Consider the following 19004-nt stretch of genomic DNA (forward strand, 5'->3'; position numbering starts at 1 on the left):
TTTGCAGTGAGGGTTAGGGGGGTTAACTCCAGATACTGATCACTTGACCTTGTTAAACTTAATGATTAAATCTGTATAGGCTACTTAAGACTTGTTACGCCAGTTAGTTAGTATTTTTGTGTAGGTTTCTTCTAAATGTGGGTTTATTACAAGTATGTATACAGATTTATAATTTATAGAAAGAGTTACACAAGACTTAAACAGTAGGTAAACAAGATATAGGAATATGATATGTTACCTGAAAAGACTGCCACAGGACACAACATCTAACAATCTCCTGTGAGTTCCTGGTACCTGCTCTGATCACAGCCTGGACACTCCTTGCTGAGTTGTTTGGAGCCCATGCTTCTTACAACTGTATTCTTACTATATATTTTTAGACCTCTTACTTTTGCTGCTGTCTGTTTTCTCACTTTTGGCAGTCATCTACCATTCCCCTGGTCCTGTCTCTCAATTCTTCTATAATTCTGCCTCTTGGCTCCCTCACTTCCTCTTCTCCCCTTAGGAGACTTTAACATTTTTATTGATAATACTTTTGACCCCAACACCTTCAAGCTTCTCTCCCTATCCTCCTGCCTTGGTCTCTCTAAATGAACTTCTTCTCCCTCAGACAACAGGGACTTCCCTTGATTTGGTCTTTTCCTAACTCTGTGCTGTCTTCAACTTCAACAACTCCACTTTCTCTATATCTGACCAGTATCTCATATGCTTTAGCATCTCCAAACCACTCTCACCTCCCTCCTGCTCAAAGCTACTATCACCTGGCACAACCTTGATGCCATTGAACCTACCACATTCTCCTCCTCTGTTGACTAAGTTATTTACCCCATTATCCCCCTTTCTTGCCTTGAACAGGCTGCCTTGATCTACAATCGCACCCTTACCTCTCCCCTTGACTCTACCCCAGCCATTGACTCTCCCCACCTTAACCTTGGCTCTCCAGACTTACCCATTACCTACAAAAATACGCCTGAATCATTGACCATCTCTGGAGGAAGTTGCTCTCTCGTGCTGATTTCCTCCACTTTAAGTTCATTCTCTCATCTTACAGTTCTGCACTATCACTCTCTAAATGGTCCTACTTTAAGGTTCTCATTTCCCTCCAGTCCTCCAATGTCTGTTGCCCTTTTACCACCTTCAACTTCTTCTTCTACAATCTCCCCTCACATTCTGTGCTTGCCATCCATTTTATCTCCAAAATCTAGACCATACGATGTGACATCAGTCCACTCTTGCATCACCCTCTCCCTCCACTGTACCCATCTTGTTCCCCCTCTTTCTACCACTGCAAAAAATGTCTTCACACTCCTTCACTGACCTACTCACCCTCTCCTTCACCCTGATATTTGCGGACAAATTTTGCACCGTTCACTTCTCTCTCCCTACTCAAAAAACTCTCCCTAGACCCTTCTACTCTCTCAAAACTACATCCCTAGCTCTCTCCATACCTTTGTTTCCAAATGTCTTGAGTGTGTTGTTTATAATCACCTTACCCTTTTCTTCTCCTTTCACTGCCCACTTGACCCACTTCTTCTTTTCACTTCCTCCAGCCCTCGTCAAAGTAACTAATGATCTTCTCACTGCTAACTCTAAGGGTCACTTCTCACTGCTTATCCTTCTTGACCTCTCTTCAATACTGTGGACCACCCTCTGCTCTTTCCCTTTCACACCATGGAAGTCACCAAAACACTCATTCACTTGCCTAGATTACTGTTACATCCTCCTCTCTGGCCTACCTTACTCCCACCTTGCCTCTCTTCAGTCAATCCTCAACGTCGCTGAAGCCTGACACTACCAGTCATTTCAAAGGCTCCCCGCCACTTACAGAAACCAATTCACTCCTCATCCTCACTATTAAAGTAATTCTATCATTTTCAAATAAGCAATGCATAGGCGATTGTATTGTGTTTCCAACGCACAAAGTGATTTATTTTAGCAGATGTAAAAAGTTAACAGTTCAATACAAGATTATAATATAATACATTACAGTACAGTCAATACCAAAAGATACATACATACCGCTGAAAATGACTGACAGTTACCTCTGCTCAGTCCACAGATGCTGTTAATATAATTAATGTAAAATTAGATAAAGTTTTTTTTCTTATTTATTATCTGCATCATCTATAATTTAGTGAAAATTGTGTACTGCAACCATCATGCAGTTAGCCATGATATTGCAAGTACAAGTAAAAATCCTGTGAAAAATGAGGTGTATTGTTTTAACAGAAATAGCTGTGTTGAGCTATAAGAAGAATGTTGGTATTTGCCATTTTCCTTGGGCTCATTTTAATGATTTATAATTCTGCACAGTGGCATGAATTACCATGGCAACCACAGTCACATGATGTAGTGATCAGAGTGACTGTTGAACTCTCCCCAGAGCTATGTCTTTTCTGTTTACTGTAAAATCCTCCCCTTCCTCTTACCCCCTCTGCCTTCACATGTCATGCTGATAGTCTGTGTGTATGGCAGTCATTTTGGATGCTGCTCTAGAGAAATTTTGAAAAGGAAATAATGATTTGTAGAATGACAGCCAAGAAAAATACATGTTTAAAAGGTACCTCACTTGCTATTTAAAGAAAGAAATAAACCTATGGGGGATTGCTGCTTTAACATTATGCTTTGAGAAATCATACTGTACTTGTTATGCGATGGCAGCAGATAAGGTAAATTCCATAGTGCACAACACCAGCTACTCTACAATTTAATAATAAGTTGTCATTCGGTACTGATAATAAGCAATAGAAGAGGAAAATAGAGAATAAAGTAAAAAGTTACATGGAAGCAAATTCCTTGTGGTTCATGGGCAATGCCACAATACACACATTGCTTTATATATATGTATATATATATATATATATATATATATATATATATATATATATAAAGCTATTATTAATAAAGATGCATGAGTAGGGAAGTTTGATGGTACATAACTGAATGTGAGTCCACAACTATAGAAAGCTTTGTTGTATTCATTCCCGGGAAATACATTTGTTCAGGATAGGGCATATGTCACTTAATTGTAATTTGATTGAAAGTGTTAGCTAATGACCACCTGGTGCATAAGGGGAGAGTCACTAATTTATTGCCTATATTGATACCTTATGGATTAAGCTAGGTAAAGTTTGTTTGTTGCATATCTGAAGATGTGGTCTGCAGAGATTCCAGGAAATACCATATGCCCACAGTGGTGTACACTGTTATTGCACATAACCAATCATAGGTCAGTTTGCTAAACAATGGAAAGCTCCGATGAACTCAGTTGTTAAGGAAAATATAGCCCCTGTAGTAATTACTGCAGCATGCCCCTCATATTATGTTAAACAGTTAAAAGGCCTGTCTGGTCAGTAGAGAACTTTTATCAATTGGCCTTATAAAAGGCAGTTTGTCTATGTTTACCTTTAATTATTCAGTTATATGGAATATTTTCCTTGGCGTAGATTGGTGTTATTTTGGGGCCATCCTAAAAACTATTGATTACATTTTTCCCATATCGCATGTCAACAGATATGTATGTGACAGAGGTTTCCATGATTATTTGCAATACTGTGGGCCAGGTGTGGCTCTCTAAGGGTTATATTTACTACACTACAGGTGTGAAAAAGTGGAGATGTTGCCTATAGCAACCAATCAGATTCTAGTTATTATTTGTTTAGTACATTCTACAAAATGACAGCTAGAATCTGACTGGTTGCTATAGGCAACATCTCCACGTGTTCAAACCCGCAGTCTAGTAAATATACCCTATAATCTTTCCAAATGTTCCTTACATTCTCCAAATAGTAGAATGGAGAATCTTACAGAATTCAGGAACAGTAAATAGACTATCCATTATAAAATAAAAAAAAAATAAAAAAAAGTGAAGACATTTATCTTTACCTCCATAAGAAGGATTTGCTAGATGACAAACAAGGAGTTGATTTGTTGTGGAGGCTAATATAACTATATTTTAAAAGTACTTTATTTGTTTTTCTAAAACAATGAATGAAACCACTTCAAAAGAGCACAGTTGGGCCTAAAATGATCACAACACATAAAAGCAACAGGTAAAGAAAATGTAGGGCAGTAACCAATAGTAAAAATATATCAACATTTACTTTATGGTATTATAAGTAGTGTAGTTATGAATGCCAAATCTATTTTTCTTGTCTGGATAACCCCAGTATAGGCATGCACATATAATAAAGATTTCACTTTTATACCATCGGTATATCAAGGCATTTTCAGATCAACTGTGGACTTTTCAGCATAATGCGGTAGTTGTAGTATAACTAATGTATGGGACATAGTATGAGATATTTGAACAACATGGTGTAGTACAGGTACATCTGCTCCCCTACTATAGAGAAGATGTTTCTAATTTGCTTAGCTCCATAGTAAGCCCATATAGCTGGTAACTGTGATAGGTAGGCTCCACAAGCTCAGAGTTTTCCCATAGGATGGCATAATTTGGCAGAGTAGAGATATATTATAAATATATATCAGATGTTAGGTGATAACAATTAACTGATTAGGCACTATTTACCATTTACCATTGATCATTGGTACATTATTATTGTGGATTCCAGGTTCATAGTTAGGTTGACAAAACTTGAATCAAGAGGTCTCAGTTTTATCATTATATGTGTACCTAAATTAGAAAAAACTAGAGATGCTCACTGACCCCCATGTTTTGTTTTTGTTTTTGGATCTGGATTACCATCGGGTTTTGGTTTTGCCAAAACCGCACCTGTGTGTTTTGGTTTTGTTTTGCTATTTTTTTCAAAATTCTATTTTTTTGCCTAAAATCACATAATTTAGGTATTATGTTGTACCTACATTATTATTAACCTCACTAACACTAATTTCCAGTCATTTCCATTAAATTTTTAACATCTCACAGGTTACAATATGCTTTTCATACACTCTCAGCCAAATACTACAGCGATCTGGCTGGATGTTAAGCGACAGAGGAACGACACAAACATACTGCAGTTTATATCACATCTAGAAAACATTGCCACACACCACTGTCACAACTCACCGGTACAGGACTTACACAAAGAACATCATCGTCATCAACATCCTCATTAGCGCCGTCATCAGCTACAGAAATATCCCCCTCATGCTCTTGCAATTCCAAAATAGCATCCTCAATTTGGGTATCACCGACTACACTTGGCCTGCTCATGCACACATCAGAACATATGCTGCCAGGGAGCTTCTTTGTGAGTACTGTATCAAAAAGGTCAAGATTCTCCTCAGGTATTTGTGTAATATCTGGATCAGAAACAACATTTTATTGTAAGGCCTTGCTACTTTCTTCCAGCTCTGCTTTGACACTTACAAGTATTTGGGCACCACTTTTGTAGTCAGGATGACAAGGTCTTCCATTGTCATCACTGACCTTACAAGAAGATGTTTCAAGTACATTTGCAGATCTAACACTCCTAAAGTAAGGTGAAGGCCTGAATCTTTCCTTGCCACTGCGTGTGTAGAATGGCAGGTTGGCAATTTTTTTTTTTTGGCACTTAACTTGGCCTTGAGTAAAGGTGATTTTTTCTTTAGTGAGGTAATAGGTGTTTTCTTATATTTTTGTTTCCCTGACTTACAAACACTATGCACTTTAAGAAAGGCTTTAGCAGATGATGTATTGATAGAGGGATTATTATTATCATAGTCATGACTGGTGCCAGCAGCTGCTTGGTGCTCCAGGTCTTCTGGGGACTGATGGGAATCCATAGCTCTGGCACAATGCAATTTGAGTGTATAGAACAATAGTCGGCTATTAAATTTTTATAAAAAAAATGCAAAATGCCACCTATCCGAATTGTGGGTGAATTGTGGCACAATACAATTTGAGTGTAAAGAACAATAGTCGGCTATTACATTTTTATAAAGAAAATGCAAAATGCCAACTCTCCTAATTGTAAGCGAACTCTGGCATGTGAATGGAGACTGGAAAGAACAATAAAAGCCTATTGAACAAAGCCCACTAACACCTCTCCTAATTGTTGGTGAGCTTTGGCACTGACAATGTGACTTGAGACTATCACTATACTAACCCTGCCTAACTACACTAGACCCTATCAAAGACGCTGCTATCCCTTCTTTGTCTCTCTGTGAAATGGCGACGGAGCTCTGTTTCGGGCATTATTTAAAGAATCAACATCTCGCGAAATCCGACGAGACAATGATGACGTTTTTCCCTAAGTTCGGGTGGGCCCGGTTTTTGGGAAACGGAGTGCCCCATCTCTAAAAAAACATCTATTAAATTCATAAGACTGATATGAAGAATGCAACAATGTGAGGCTTAAAGATACTTAATTTTAAATGGTGTGTGTGTCAGCTATAGAAGAATAACATATTGTTTTATCATAGCCTTTCTTATGTATTGTTTTATAGAGGAAACATTAATAATTCAGTAATGTCAGATTTTGGCGACATGGCTGTTATATATGTGATTAAAATAAGAATGCCACTTGATTCCGATAAATTATTTATTATAGGCAACTGATCTGGATTCAGGACTTTGGGGTGAAATCAAGTATTCTATATATGGAGCTGGATCTGATCCGTAAGTAAAAACATCAATTCATGCACACAATTTGTGTAATAATGTGAGACATCAGCGTATAAAGTTTATCCAATTATGTGTTATCTACCTCTTTTTTTCATAATGGTTATTTTGTAGCATTCGTACACATGCCTTTTGCTAAGATCATGAATAAACCTTGTACTTTGCCCTTGCTTCAACAGTGTTAGAAGATCTTTTATTACCATGTCTCCCTGCAGCATAATGTTAATATATACCTAATAAACGTTCCCATAGAGTGCCATTGTATTTTACTTAGTGTTTAAGTCCTAAGTAACGAAGGCAACATTGGAATGAATGAAATGCAAACATGTTTTGTGTTTATACAACTTGCAATTCATTTTTGTGCATATCCATTCACTTACATAAATTTTTGGACTGTCAGAGTTACATGTGAAATGCTTATAATTAACGTCTGTGGGGTTGATGCAGAGTGGGATGTATGCCAGTTTGCCATTGTATCTTGGTTTAAATTGCTCTGCACATGAATGAAAATTGGGTGCACGCATATGCGCCTATAGAAACCTGCAAAATTCTAGCACATACAGCTGTCTGGGCATGGAGAGATGGAATGGGGGAGGTATGGTGCATTCTAACATAAAGCGATTTATGCAAATGCAGCTCATGCAGCCCTATAGAAACACACATATATGCTACAAGGTAGGTGCAAATACAATCCGATGATGGTGACTTCTCCTAATCCAAATGCATATGCTGCATGTGTGTACACATCTTGAGATGTGTACAGCTCTGCATATGGGAAAAAATGCTCTATTTCTCTGTACTCTTCTTTTCAGAGAAATTTATACCCATTTTGCCAACAACTCTGCACCAGCCAAATTTGTAGCTATTGTGAATGGTTCTGGGAGTTGTCAATTGTCGTACAAGCTTCTTAATTCAGTAGATAAGGTAGATTTAATTTAGCACCCAGTGAAAAGGGGCCAAGCTCCACCACTTTTATCTAGTGACTTACTAGATTCCACTAGTACCCAGGGCTGAACTCTAACTCTGGCCTCTGTTCAACGTTCTACGCATGTTTTCTACTGCCATCACTGACACACAACTAACACATCTATTCAATCACATAGGAGTAGGCAGCTGTAGTAATTCTTGCAGTTTATTCTGTAAGATCACACCCAGGGTGAAATGACAATGATCTGGTTCTCTTGGGAAGTTTGTTGAATTTAGAAGCCTTGTTTGCCACAGTGTTGCAGGTGCCACTGTTATTTGCAGACTTACTGTTGTGGGGCATATATTTGTGTGATTTGGCAGTCTGGGCTTGGGTTATTTTTCATTTTAGTCCAATTATTATTATTATTATCATTTATTTGTTAGGCGCCACAAGGTTTCCGCAGCGCCGTACATAATACAAACAGGAGACCATACAGGGTGACATAGTACACAGCAATAAACACAAAGTACCAATACTTCAGGGCAGACATATGAGTGAAGATGGAGTAGAAGAACAGGTATGGAGACAGGAGGGGAGAGGGGCCCTGCTGTCTCCATACCTTGCTCTTTTCATTCTCTACATAATGCAAAGTAATATGAACTCAATAATATTGCACTGCTTTGTTTTCATGTGATCCTGAATGCATAAAACAAATTGGAGGTTAAATACTATGTACAATACATCACAATGGAAAATGTATATATTTATTTATTTATTTATTTATTTTAGCAGAGCTATTAAAGAATAGTAGAAGTAGGCTGAAAAATTAAAAAAGTAGGTTCTGACCATCTGAAGAGGTGTGCATAAAGAAAACAATATATAAACAGTGAAGAATTTTTAATAATTTGGGTGTACACTTTCCTTTTATCTTCCATTTATAATTGAAGACAATGGAAAAATATTAATAAAATAAACTAATATTAATTTCTCTTTAGACTGTTTAGAGTTACTGAGATTGGAGAACATATTTTGTTCTTTAATGTTTCTTTTGATATCTAATTTTATTAATATATAAACATTTTTGCATAGTAAGATCATATAAATGTATATAATATTTGTGTGTATACATGTACATTGTGAACATGGTCCCATATCTTTAATGACTCTTTGATCTCATAACCAATTCCTCTGTTACATTGTTATTTGAATTTCTCTGTTTTATGATTGAATGCAACAATATTATCCACTCACCTACAGGAGATGCCTTGACATTGGCAGATGAACTTAATCCCAACATAGATACATTGTGCACAAAATTCTCCTTTATGTATATGCTGACACATAGTGATTTTTATATATTGTTTGTTTCTGAGCGCCGGAAAACATTTTTCTTTTGTTTGCACAAGCAATATTTTCAAACCACTTTGAACAAATTCAATGTTTTCTTTATGCCCTGATAACCACATTATGAGCATAATCTCATATTTTATTACCACATGTAACCACTATTAGACATTTATGCTAACAATAAAATATCTGGCATTCATTGCATCTTCTTTTTCCGATTTAGTTCTTTATTTTCCTGAAGGATTATCATTTATTGTTGTTGCTGTAATCATGACCATGAACAGTAACAAGTGGTCAAACTTTAAATCAATTTGCTTCGTTTAGGCATGTCAATCAAAATTTATCTCCTTTATAATAACGTATCAATGAAATAAAGCTTTCTACTTCTGATTATTAAGTTTTCTTTGAAAAACAGATCAGGGGGTAAATGTATCATGGTCCGATTTTTTCAACTCGCCGGAAATCGGCGAGTTTACAGCTGAAATTGAAAGTGGCGCTGGCTTGTAAAGGCAAACTTGCCTTTACAAGCCAGCGCCGCTTTAAATTTGGCTATAAACTCGCAGATTTCCGGCGAGTTGAAAAAACCGGAACATGATACATTTACCCCCAGGTGTGTCTTGAAACGCATCATAGCACAAACACAAGATTATAAGCACCTCAGATTTAAACAATACTATCTATTCTAAATGCACTGTGCTATTTGCTAGTGGTAACAGGAGCTCACTTCACTTTTCCACCAACTGACATCAGGAAGAGAAGAGCACCAGCATGTGCATTCATCTAGCTATGTCAAGAACTGCATGTATAACCAACTTCCATCCTCCAGTGCCGTAGCATACAGTCGTTTACTAAGATTTATCGCAGAAACAATCTGCTTTAATTGCACCACAGTGTGCTTCAACCTCTCTACAGTTTTTCTTGAAACAGCCTTGTATGCATAACAGTATTACAATTAAGTGCATGAGTGGTTTAACGCAAACTTATTACAAGCAATGGTGTGTTAAAGTATTGATAAGGTATGGGTGAAGAAAAAGTTTTGAGGGGAAAATTAAGCCTCTCCACAGACATAGAGGCATTTTGAAACTGGAACACACTCTTATTATGCACAATAAAGCTCCATTTGCGTGCTAGACTCTTACATGCTCGAGAGAGACCCCCACTCTGCTCTTTAAAGCGGTCTCAGGAGGGTGGACTGGCATTAATTTGCCCCGTAGCAGCCATGTACAAATGTGGCTGCTCTAATATACCAGTTCTATAAGTAATATTAAATATATATCAATGGTAGTCACATTCCATTATCTATAAAAACACAATATGTATTACAATTTATACAAAAGTATCCACATAAATGAATTGCAATCACAATAAACAGATAATATAGTAATTGAGTATATGCACGTAGCAGCCATATCCACTGCAGTTCTACAACTGAACATAAACCTTTGCTGTTGGAAACAAGCAGTTATGGCTGTAGTCTTTTTTTTAATTTGGCACCATTTCATCTGTTTGTCAAGCAAATAGTAAAGAATAATTCATCTGGGCATATTCCTTTCTCTACTGCTTGGCAAAACATTTCCTTTGCTCTTTGCATCATTGAACTTTCAAGCATGCATTGCTGGGTGCGATGAGTGTTTCATGCAATGCAGCATCGGACCGTTTTTGATTAAATTGCATGCTCACACCACTGGCAAACCATTTTTTAGTCAGGTAATTTGCAATTGCTCACATGCTTTGCTTTGCTCTTTGAATTAATGTCTGGATATAATAATCCTGGAATATGAAATTCTGCCCACTGTTGCTCTATGCTGACATCACAGAGGTTTATAGACATTTGTAAATGTGTGACTGGATCACTTATAAGTAACTTATGGTATAAATTTATTTAAAGGAAATAGTGCAGGGCGCTTATTTATATAATTGCAAATGCACTTATTTTTGATATTGTGTATATTTTGGTATAGGAAATCTTTATTTCTGAGACCAGGGAAAAAACTTGTTTGTTTTAACCTTGCTAGAAGAAATACATTATTTCTGATGTATGTATCTTATACAATAAGCCCTTCTTTAGGAAGTCTTTGTGTATCTTAGTGTAAGGAAATGCCTTATTTGGGGTTTTACAACTTTTCTTGGGGCATTCTTATCTTTAGAGGAAATGTGTATTCTGCAACTGTTGGAAGAAAGAACCCATGCTAATTAGACCTTTTGATGTGTGAGGGTCTAGCACCTGAAGGCATAGGAAGGTTAATTAGACTGCTGTTAGATTTTCTCTATGTCTGAAACAAGATCCAGGAAATCACAGCAAAGTTTTAGGATATCACAGTAGTGTAAATATTGTTAGCTTTGCATTGCATGTAACTCCATGTTTGGTAAACAAATTGCATCCTGTTTCTAAAAAGAGCTCAGACCTCAAGGGGGCTAGCTTACACTTAGAGGCTGTGTTCAAATCTGTATAAAAAGCACTGTCGTGTATTGAAAGTTGTTCTTCTGATTCCATCTGACCTGAGCACTGATACCTTCAATCAGTGTGACTGCAAATAAACATCACTTGCTTCAAAGACCTGCTTGAAAACATCTTCCATGCTGAAAACCCTGTGACTTACTGATTAGACCCAAAATCTAATCCATTCCCGTCTGTTTCTGAGGTTTGGACCCAGCATCCAGTACCACCGCTCTGACGCTACCCAGCAGCTCTGGCCAGTGTGATAGGCCAGGGGGGATCCATCCACAGCTACCCTGATCCATAGGAAGAGGTCAGGAGTACCAGCCCAGGTACACCAGTAATGGGGTACACTCGCAGCGTCAGTTACCGAGAAGAAACCCAGTACTGGATGCCGGTAAGGAGTCCAGTGGTGGCAGCATTTGTAAGCCCCTCCTACTGCGGTGAGAGGGCGCATATGGGATAACAAAAGGAACGGTGGCAAATTAAGCCCAGCCAGTTCTCAGCAACAACAGACAGGGTGGCATAGTCAGTCTATCCTGTCACAGAATGCTTGTTTGTTACCTTATTATGATTATTATTATTAGCATTTATTTATAGGGTTCCAAAAGTTCTGCAGTGCTATACAGAGCAGGGTGCCAAAGGAAGGTAGCAAACCAGATAGGATAGGAAACTGTTTCTCATGAAACATTGGCAGACATTTCATTGACCATGTCAACTCATTGCTATCCGTGCCCCAACAACCATCATTCTACAAATCTCTGATCATACTTGGATTTTATTGCTGTCTTCTGAGCAATTAAAGAGAGACCTGGCCAAATAAGTTCACAATTTTGCAGTGGGTTTCAGAGTAGAGCAATTTGTTGTTTTTTTTTTAAAGTCCAGTAGATTACAGGTTTTTCTTGAGTTTTTGTTTGAATAAAATTTAATTTACTAGTTTTTTTATGTACAATTTATTACTAATTTAGTATAATGGAATGGAAGATTATAGGCCTGTTACCATTATACTTTGACCACAGTGGTGGCAAAGTTGCCACTCCAGGTATCCTAACCCAAGGATGCCGGCATGAGCCTAAACGCTTTTTTTCTTTGGGAGGGGGAGTTCATGTTGGTTTTTGCACCAACTTCCATAGAGGCTACAGCCGCACTCTATGCAGCTGATTCTCTTTATGGGAGGGGGACCCCGTGCTGTAGGATTCCCTGTTAATAGTGGGAATCAAACCATATTCTCTAGCCTGGCGATTGTTTTCAATATAGCAGGGGACCCAACCTTTATTTATTGTCTGTGTTAGCGGGAACCGGTCCAGGATGTCTAGAGCTGAAGCTGGTTGAGAAATTTTTGGAATGTCAACGCTGCCTGGTTTTATTTACTTAATCTATGGAGTTTCTCTTAATCATTTTAATAGCCCATTCATTTTAAGGGGTTGAAGTGACTAGAAAAATCTCTGTGCCGTTTTTATTCTGGACTTATTCGCAAAAGCGTCCAGTGCACAGGAACCTCAGGTATACTGCATGTGAACAACATATCAAATGCAGGCGCAAATGCATAGTGTTTATATGATTTTTTTTATGCCGACGCATTGCCAGTGGGACCCTAAATGATTGATTTTAAACCAAACCCATTCTGATTTATTCTTGCAATTTGCCAAATACAAAGCAAGGCTTTTGGACACCACTGTATAGTGCTTCCGCATATACACTACGGGCCTGCTTCATTAAGGAAAGTAAAGCAAAAAATTAAGAGTAACTTTGCACCTTGGCAAAACCATGTTGCATTGGAGGGGGAAGTAAATTTAAAATGTGGGAACAGATTTATAGTTGGGGTAGAGTTTGTCCTACATCAATGTTGGCTAACCTGTGACACTCCAGGTATTGTGAAACTACTAGTCCCAGCATGCTTTGCAAATATATAGCACCTTATTGCTGGAAGGGTATGCTGGGACTTGTAGTTTCACAACACCTGGAGTGTCACAGGTTAGTCAACACTGTCCTAGATCAACTTTATATTTCAGTGTACAAATAAGCTATAAAGTATTTGTGTGTTACATGAAAAAACAGACAGTATTTAAGTTATGTGCAAAATAAAAATCTAATTTGCACCCCTTGCATTGTAACATGGTTTTGTTCAGGAGAAAACTATTTTTTTTGCCTTACTTTCCTTAATGAATAAGGCCCTACATGTCGTCTTAATCATTTAAACTTACATGGCCAAAAAAACAGTCCCATGCCCATGATATACTGTCTCAGAGTTCTTTTGCAGTCAGTAGTGTACCATAGAACAGAAGAAAATGCAGTTAGTCCAAATATAGCAAGCTAAATAAAGCTAAGCTGCTTACAGATCTGTAACAAGATAACGTTGGTTCTCTGCAATCCTTAACTATGTGTCAACGTCTCCATCTGTAGCCACATTATAGCCTCCTATTAACACCATACAGCTTCAAAATGCCCAAGAAGGTTGACAAATGTTTCTAGGTGTTTTCTTTTTGTTTTTGTCTGATAAGCTATTTGAGAAACATAAGAGGATATGCTAATGAAGCGTTTGATGTAATCTTCTCCAAAAAGTATCAATGGACAAGTAGAGGTGACACGTGTAGAACCTTCTTCAAAAATTCTTGTCTTACCAACTCCATATAAAAGAAGACAGTCCGAAAGCAGTCATTATCAGCCTGGAAGTTCAAGATGAGGCCTTGTCTCAGAAGATAGCTGTGGCATCTGAACAACGTGAGGACAGTTGTAGTTGATGAAGAGCATATAAATACTCTATTATTTTATATATCAACATAACATATAACAGATTGAGCCACAATTGAATTAGAATGTGACTAGGCAAAAAGCTCTCCTTCCCCCACCTGTCACTATAGAACTTGAATACCAGAGAAACAAGTTTTGAGCAGTTGGTCAAATTAGCATATGAATGCTGTGAGCAGTACCTGTGGAAGGGTAAACTCCGCCCTGGAGAAAGGTATCAGGTTATGCAGCAAAGAGCACAAAGGTCTCTTCGTGCTCTGCTCCCAACCTGACCAGACATGCGGCCTTAGCTTCTAGCCGGACATGCAGGAAAGTAAGTGGGCCCTGGCTAGCAGGATAATAAACATTGGTTATATAGAAGTTTGTATACAGATGGTAAATGTGAATGGAAGTGTCTGAGTTTACAAGAGTTATTTGGAGCTTGTGTTGGTTTTTAAAGTGAAGGAAAGTAAGTTGGGCCCTGGTTAGCAGGATAAATGCTGTAATGGAGTTTTTGAATGGAAGGAATGAAAGGTGAGTGAATCTGAAAATATATAGTTTGTAATGTGTTTTTGAATGGAAGGTGGTCAAATCTGGATGCCTATCATCATCATCATCACCATTTATTTATATAGCGCCACTGATTCTGCAGCGCTGTATAGAGAACTCATTCACATCAGTCCCTGCCCCATTGGAGCTTACAGTCTAAATTCCCTAACACACACACACACACACACACACACACACAGAGACAGAAAGAGAGAGACTAGGGTCAATTTTTGATAGCAGCCAATTAAATTACTAGTATGTTTTTGGAGTGTGGGGGGAAACCGGAGCACCCGGAGGAAACCCACTCAAACACAGAGAGAATATACAAACTCCACACAGATAAGGCCATGGTGGGGAATTGAACTCATGACCCCACTTTGCCGTGCTGACCACGTGCATATATGGTAGAGTATATGAGAATGAATGAAAATTTGTCATTGGTTATATAGAAGTTTGTATACAGATGGTAAATGTGAATGGAAGTGTCTGAGTTTACAAGAGTTATTTGGAGCTTGTGTTGGTTTTAAAAGGGAAGACTTTGGTTTGGTATGGATAGTGTTACCTAAATGCATGCTTTGTAATAATGTTGCAATGCTGTGTAGATATAACATAGGTAATGGCATGGTGTTAGTCTGATTTGTATGTGATTGTGTATTCTAATAAGAACTGGGCCCTGTTGCTATGAAAGTTGCATTGGTAGTAAATTAGACCATTGCAAGCACATGTGCTTAAGATGGCTGACAATGTGTTGATTCCTGTAATACTATACAATTCCTGGAGTTCCTGTTATTTTTAGGATGGATTGTTGGTTTCACATGGAAGCTTTTGTGGTTTTGGCAAAGGTTATTCTTGGAAGGCTAATGGAAAGTGCAAATGTTGTGTAATAGTAAGTGTATGGAAATGGTTGTGCATAGTCTGTTTGTTAGATAGAATGGTGGTGTTAGATAGAATGGTGGTGTTGGAAAAAAAAATCATGGAAAAGTGAAGAAACCGTGTAGATGGTATTGGAAAGTCTGTTATACTGCTGTTGAATAGATGCATAGTAAGTGATTGGAATGTTCAGGAAGTGGTCAGATTGTTTAATATAACGGTTTGTTATACTGTTGGTTTAAAGCAGTGATGGGCAACACTACGGCCCACGGGCCAGATCCGGCCCACTTAAAGGTTCTATCCGGCCCGCCAATATTTTAACATTTTTTTATTACAATATGCATAAAATTATTAGGGCCGGCCCTGTGTGTCAGAACCTTCATTTTTATGCCTTTCCAGCTATTTCCTCCATTACACTTCATCCTCCTTCCTAAAAGAACACTTCGTATGTCAATCACTCAAACACCTGCCCGCCCCCTAATGGCTGAAAGTCATGTGAGAAGAGATGGGCTGGGCCATATACTAAGGCGGATTTCGATTGGCTGCTGTGTTGTCAGTTAGTGGCTCACCAGAAAGACGGATCTGCAACAACCTGCTGAAATAAGTGCTGTGTCTGTACGATCGCTGCACTTATAGAGGTAACACTGCTATATAACACCCTCCCGTCCCATTCAAAAAATTTGTATTATATATTTCGATATTTGAGTTTTTTAATAAATTATATTGGCCCGCCTAAAGTTTTTCTTTTTTATTTGGCCCGCTCCTAAAAAAGTTTGCCCATCACTGGTTTAAAGGGTAGTTTGTAACTCTGAATCTCTGAAATAATATGGTTCATTGCTGAAAATGCTGATGCACTTAATATGGTAGTAAGGTTAAATACCATGTGTTTAGAGCTGGCAAGCCTGTAAAATGGCTGCCATCTAGAAAATCTCATGTGAAGGGAATGTGGATAGTGAACGATGGCTGTTGGACTTTGACTGAGATAAGTGAAATGAAATTAAAGAGGGACAAATGTGGTAAATTGTGTGAGAATATTTGGTAGGTTAAAAATGTATGCTTGGGTGTGTGTGTCTCTCTCTCCCCCACAGGTCTTCCCCCCTCCTCCCCTTGCACACACACACTGTACATTCACACACCTAGAACAATATACACACACATTCACACACCTTTAGACAATAGTTAGTCAAAATTGTTACGCTGTTTACTGTTTTATAATATACACATAAGTTTTACAATTAGTATGTTAATAATACAACACATTTTAAATGAAACTATATTTTGTGCGTAGTCTTTCTTGAAGATATGAGCATAAGCTATTATATAAATATTGGTCCTGTGGATTTAAAGGAAAATAAGAATGATATTTCTTAGGGTAAATCACAATTACCTTTGCGAGGAATCGGTTGACGGTAATAGTCATATATTACGGTATTAAATGGTCATTCATACATTTGCCAGATTATTAAGGAGTATAAAACCCAATATTCACCCTAGAAATCCGTTAACAGTAGTAAAGTCAAGATCCTAGGACTGAAATGTTTAACGCTTTGTGGACACATTTTCATAAGTGTGAATATTCATATTCTACCATGAGAGGTTTTTCTTTTATGTCTGCTTAAACTGCTAACTGATCTGGATGCACTGTTGTTGTGCTGGACAGTTATAGCAATATGTTCGTTACTCTTACTCTTGTGTGAGATATACTGTATTGGTTACTCTGTGGATTTAAATTTGTTAACCTGTGGATTGTAGACTGTCTAATTTACCCTGCAGACTATAAATGACCTCTCTTGGCTCAGTGCCTTCCACCTTAGACCTATGTCTGACAATAAATAAAGTGAACTTGTGGCTTCTGCCACTGCATCCATTATGTCTGTTTGTTTTTATTTATTTATGTTGTTGGTGTGTTAAGCTGTTTTATGTTATTTTTTTAGCACCAAATGTAAAAAGTTGTATATTTCTGTCTACAAATGCAGGCAAAGTGTATAACTATCCCACTGAAATTGAAATGTCTGATTAAAGGCAGGATTTAGTAGTAGCAAAAGATGAGACACCTCTTTCAGAGTACAATGCCTATGTTCAAATGTTACTATTTATTGGCGGGGCCATTGAGCTTTCGGGTGTGACTGTGTTGGTCATTAGGAATGTATTTGTCATTCTCTCCCACCCATAATATGGCTCTGATGGGGCTGAAGCCCCATCCTCCTCATCTAATCATCATGAAAAAGTAATATATATATATATATATATATATATATGTTTTAAATCTTTGTTTATCTATTCACGATTATTAGTTTACCTGCTAAATCACTAATATATGAATATGTTCACCATCTGTGGCCTGGAAAGGTATTAATTGTCCTCATGAAGTTGTTAAACTACAAATTTATGTCGGCTTCTTTCATCATATCTTATTGGAGGTGTAATGTCTCATGTCTGCCTAGAGGCCAATACATGTGGTATGTGCACCACATGGACAAAATTATTTGGAGACACCTGTTAATTATTGAATTGAGATTTCTCAATCAGACCCATTGCCAGCGGTGTATAAAATCAAGCACCTAGCCATGCAGTCTCCATTTTGCAAACATTTGTGATACAAAATGAGTCGTTCTGAAGAGTTCAGTGAATTCAAGAGTTGTATTGTGATGGGATGCCTCCTTTGCAATAAGATGGTTCACGAAATTTCATCCCTGCTTGATATTCCATGGTCAACTGTAAATGTAAATTTTTAGAAAGTGGAAGCGTTTAGGAACAATATCAACTCAGCCATGAATCGGAAGACCGCATAAACTCACAGAGCGGTGTCAACGACTGCTAAGGAACATGGTGTGTAAAAGTCGCCAACTCCCTGCTGATTCCATAGCTGAGTTCTGAACTTCCACTGACATTAATGTAAGCACAAAAACTGTGCAGCGGGAGCTTAATAGAATGAGTTTCCATGGCTGAGCAGCTGCATGCAAGCCTCACATCACCAAGACCAATGCCAAGCAACGGATGAAGTGGTGTAAAGCACACCAACACTGGACTGTGGAGTAGTGGAAACGTGTTCTGTGGAGTGATAATTCACGCTCCTCTGTTTGGCAGTCAGATGGGTGAGTCTGGGTTTGGTGGATGCCGGGAGAACGTTACGTGCCTGACTGCATTGTGCCAACTGTGAAGATTGGTGGAGGAGGGATAATGGTATAGCGCTGTTTTTCAAGGTATGGGCTAGGCCCCTTATCTGCAGTGAATGGTAATCTTAATACTTCAGCATACCATACAAGTTATTCTGTACAAATCTACAGTTCCAACTTTGTGGCAACAGTTTGGGGAAGGCCCATTTCTATTCCAACATGACTGTGCCCCAGTGCACAAAGCAAGGACTACAAACACATGGTTTGATGAGTTCTGTGTGGAAGAACTTGACTGGCCCACATGTAGCACTGACCTCAACCCCATCAAGCACCTTTGGGATGAATTGGAATGGAGATTGTGAGACAGGCCTTCCCATCCAACATCTTTGTCTGACCTCATAAATGCTCTACAGAATGAATGGGCACAAATTCCCAAAGAAAGATTCCAACATCTCATGGAAAGCCTTCCAAGAAGATTAGAAGCTG

At 38.1% G+C, this 19004-nt stretch overlaps 1 protein-coding gene across 3 annotated transcripts in view; it reads left to right on the forward strand.

Moving 5' to 3' along the window:
• Positions 1-19004, forward strand: part of CDHR1 (cadherin related family member 1) — a 151079-nt gene that overhangs the window by 87897 nt on the left and 44178 nt on the right. For all 3 annotated transcript variants that reach the window (XM_075216989.1, XM_075216990.1, XM_075216992.1), the window contains exon 14: positions 6495-6562. In XM_075216989.1, the coding sequence (XP_075073090.1) occupies positions 6495-6562 (68 nt within the window). The remainder of the gene's footprint in view (positions 1-6494; positions 6563-19004) is intronic.

The sequence above is a fragment of the Mixophyes fleayi genome, chromosome 6 (assembly GCF_038048845.1).
Source record: "Mixophyes fleayi isolate aMixFle1 chromosome 6, aMixFle1.hap1, whole genome shotgun sequence".
NCBI lineage: Eukaryota > Metazoa > Chordata > Amphibia > Anura > Limnodynastidae > Mixophyes > Mixophyes fleayi.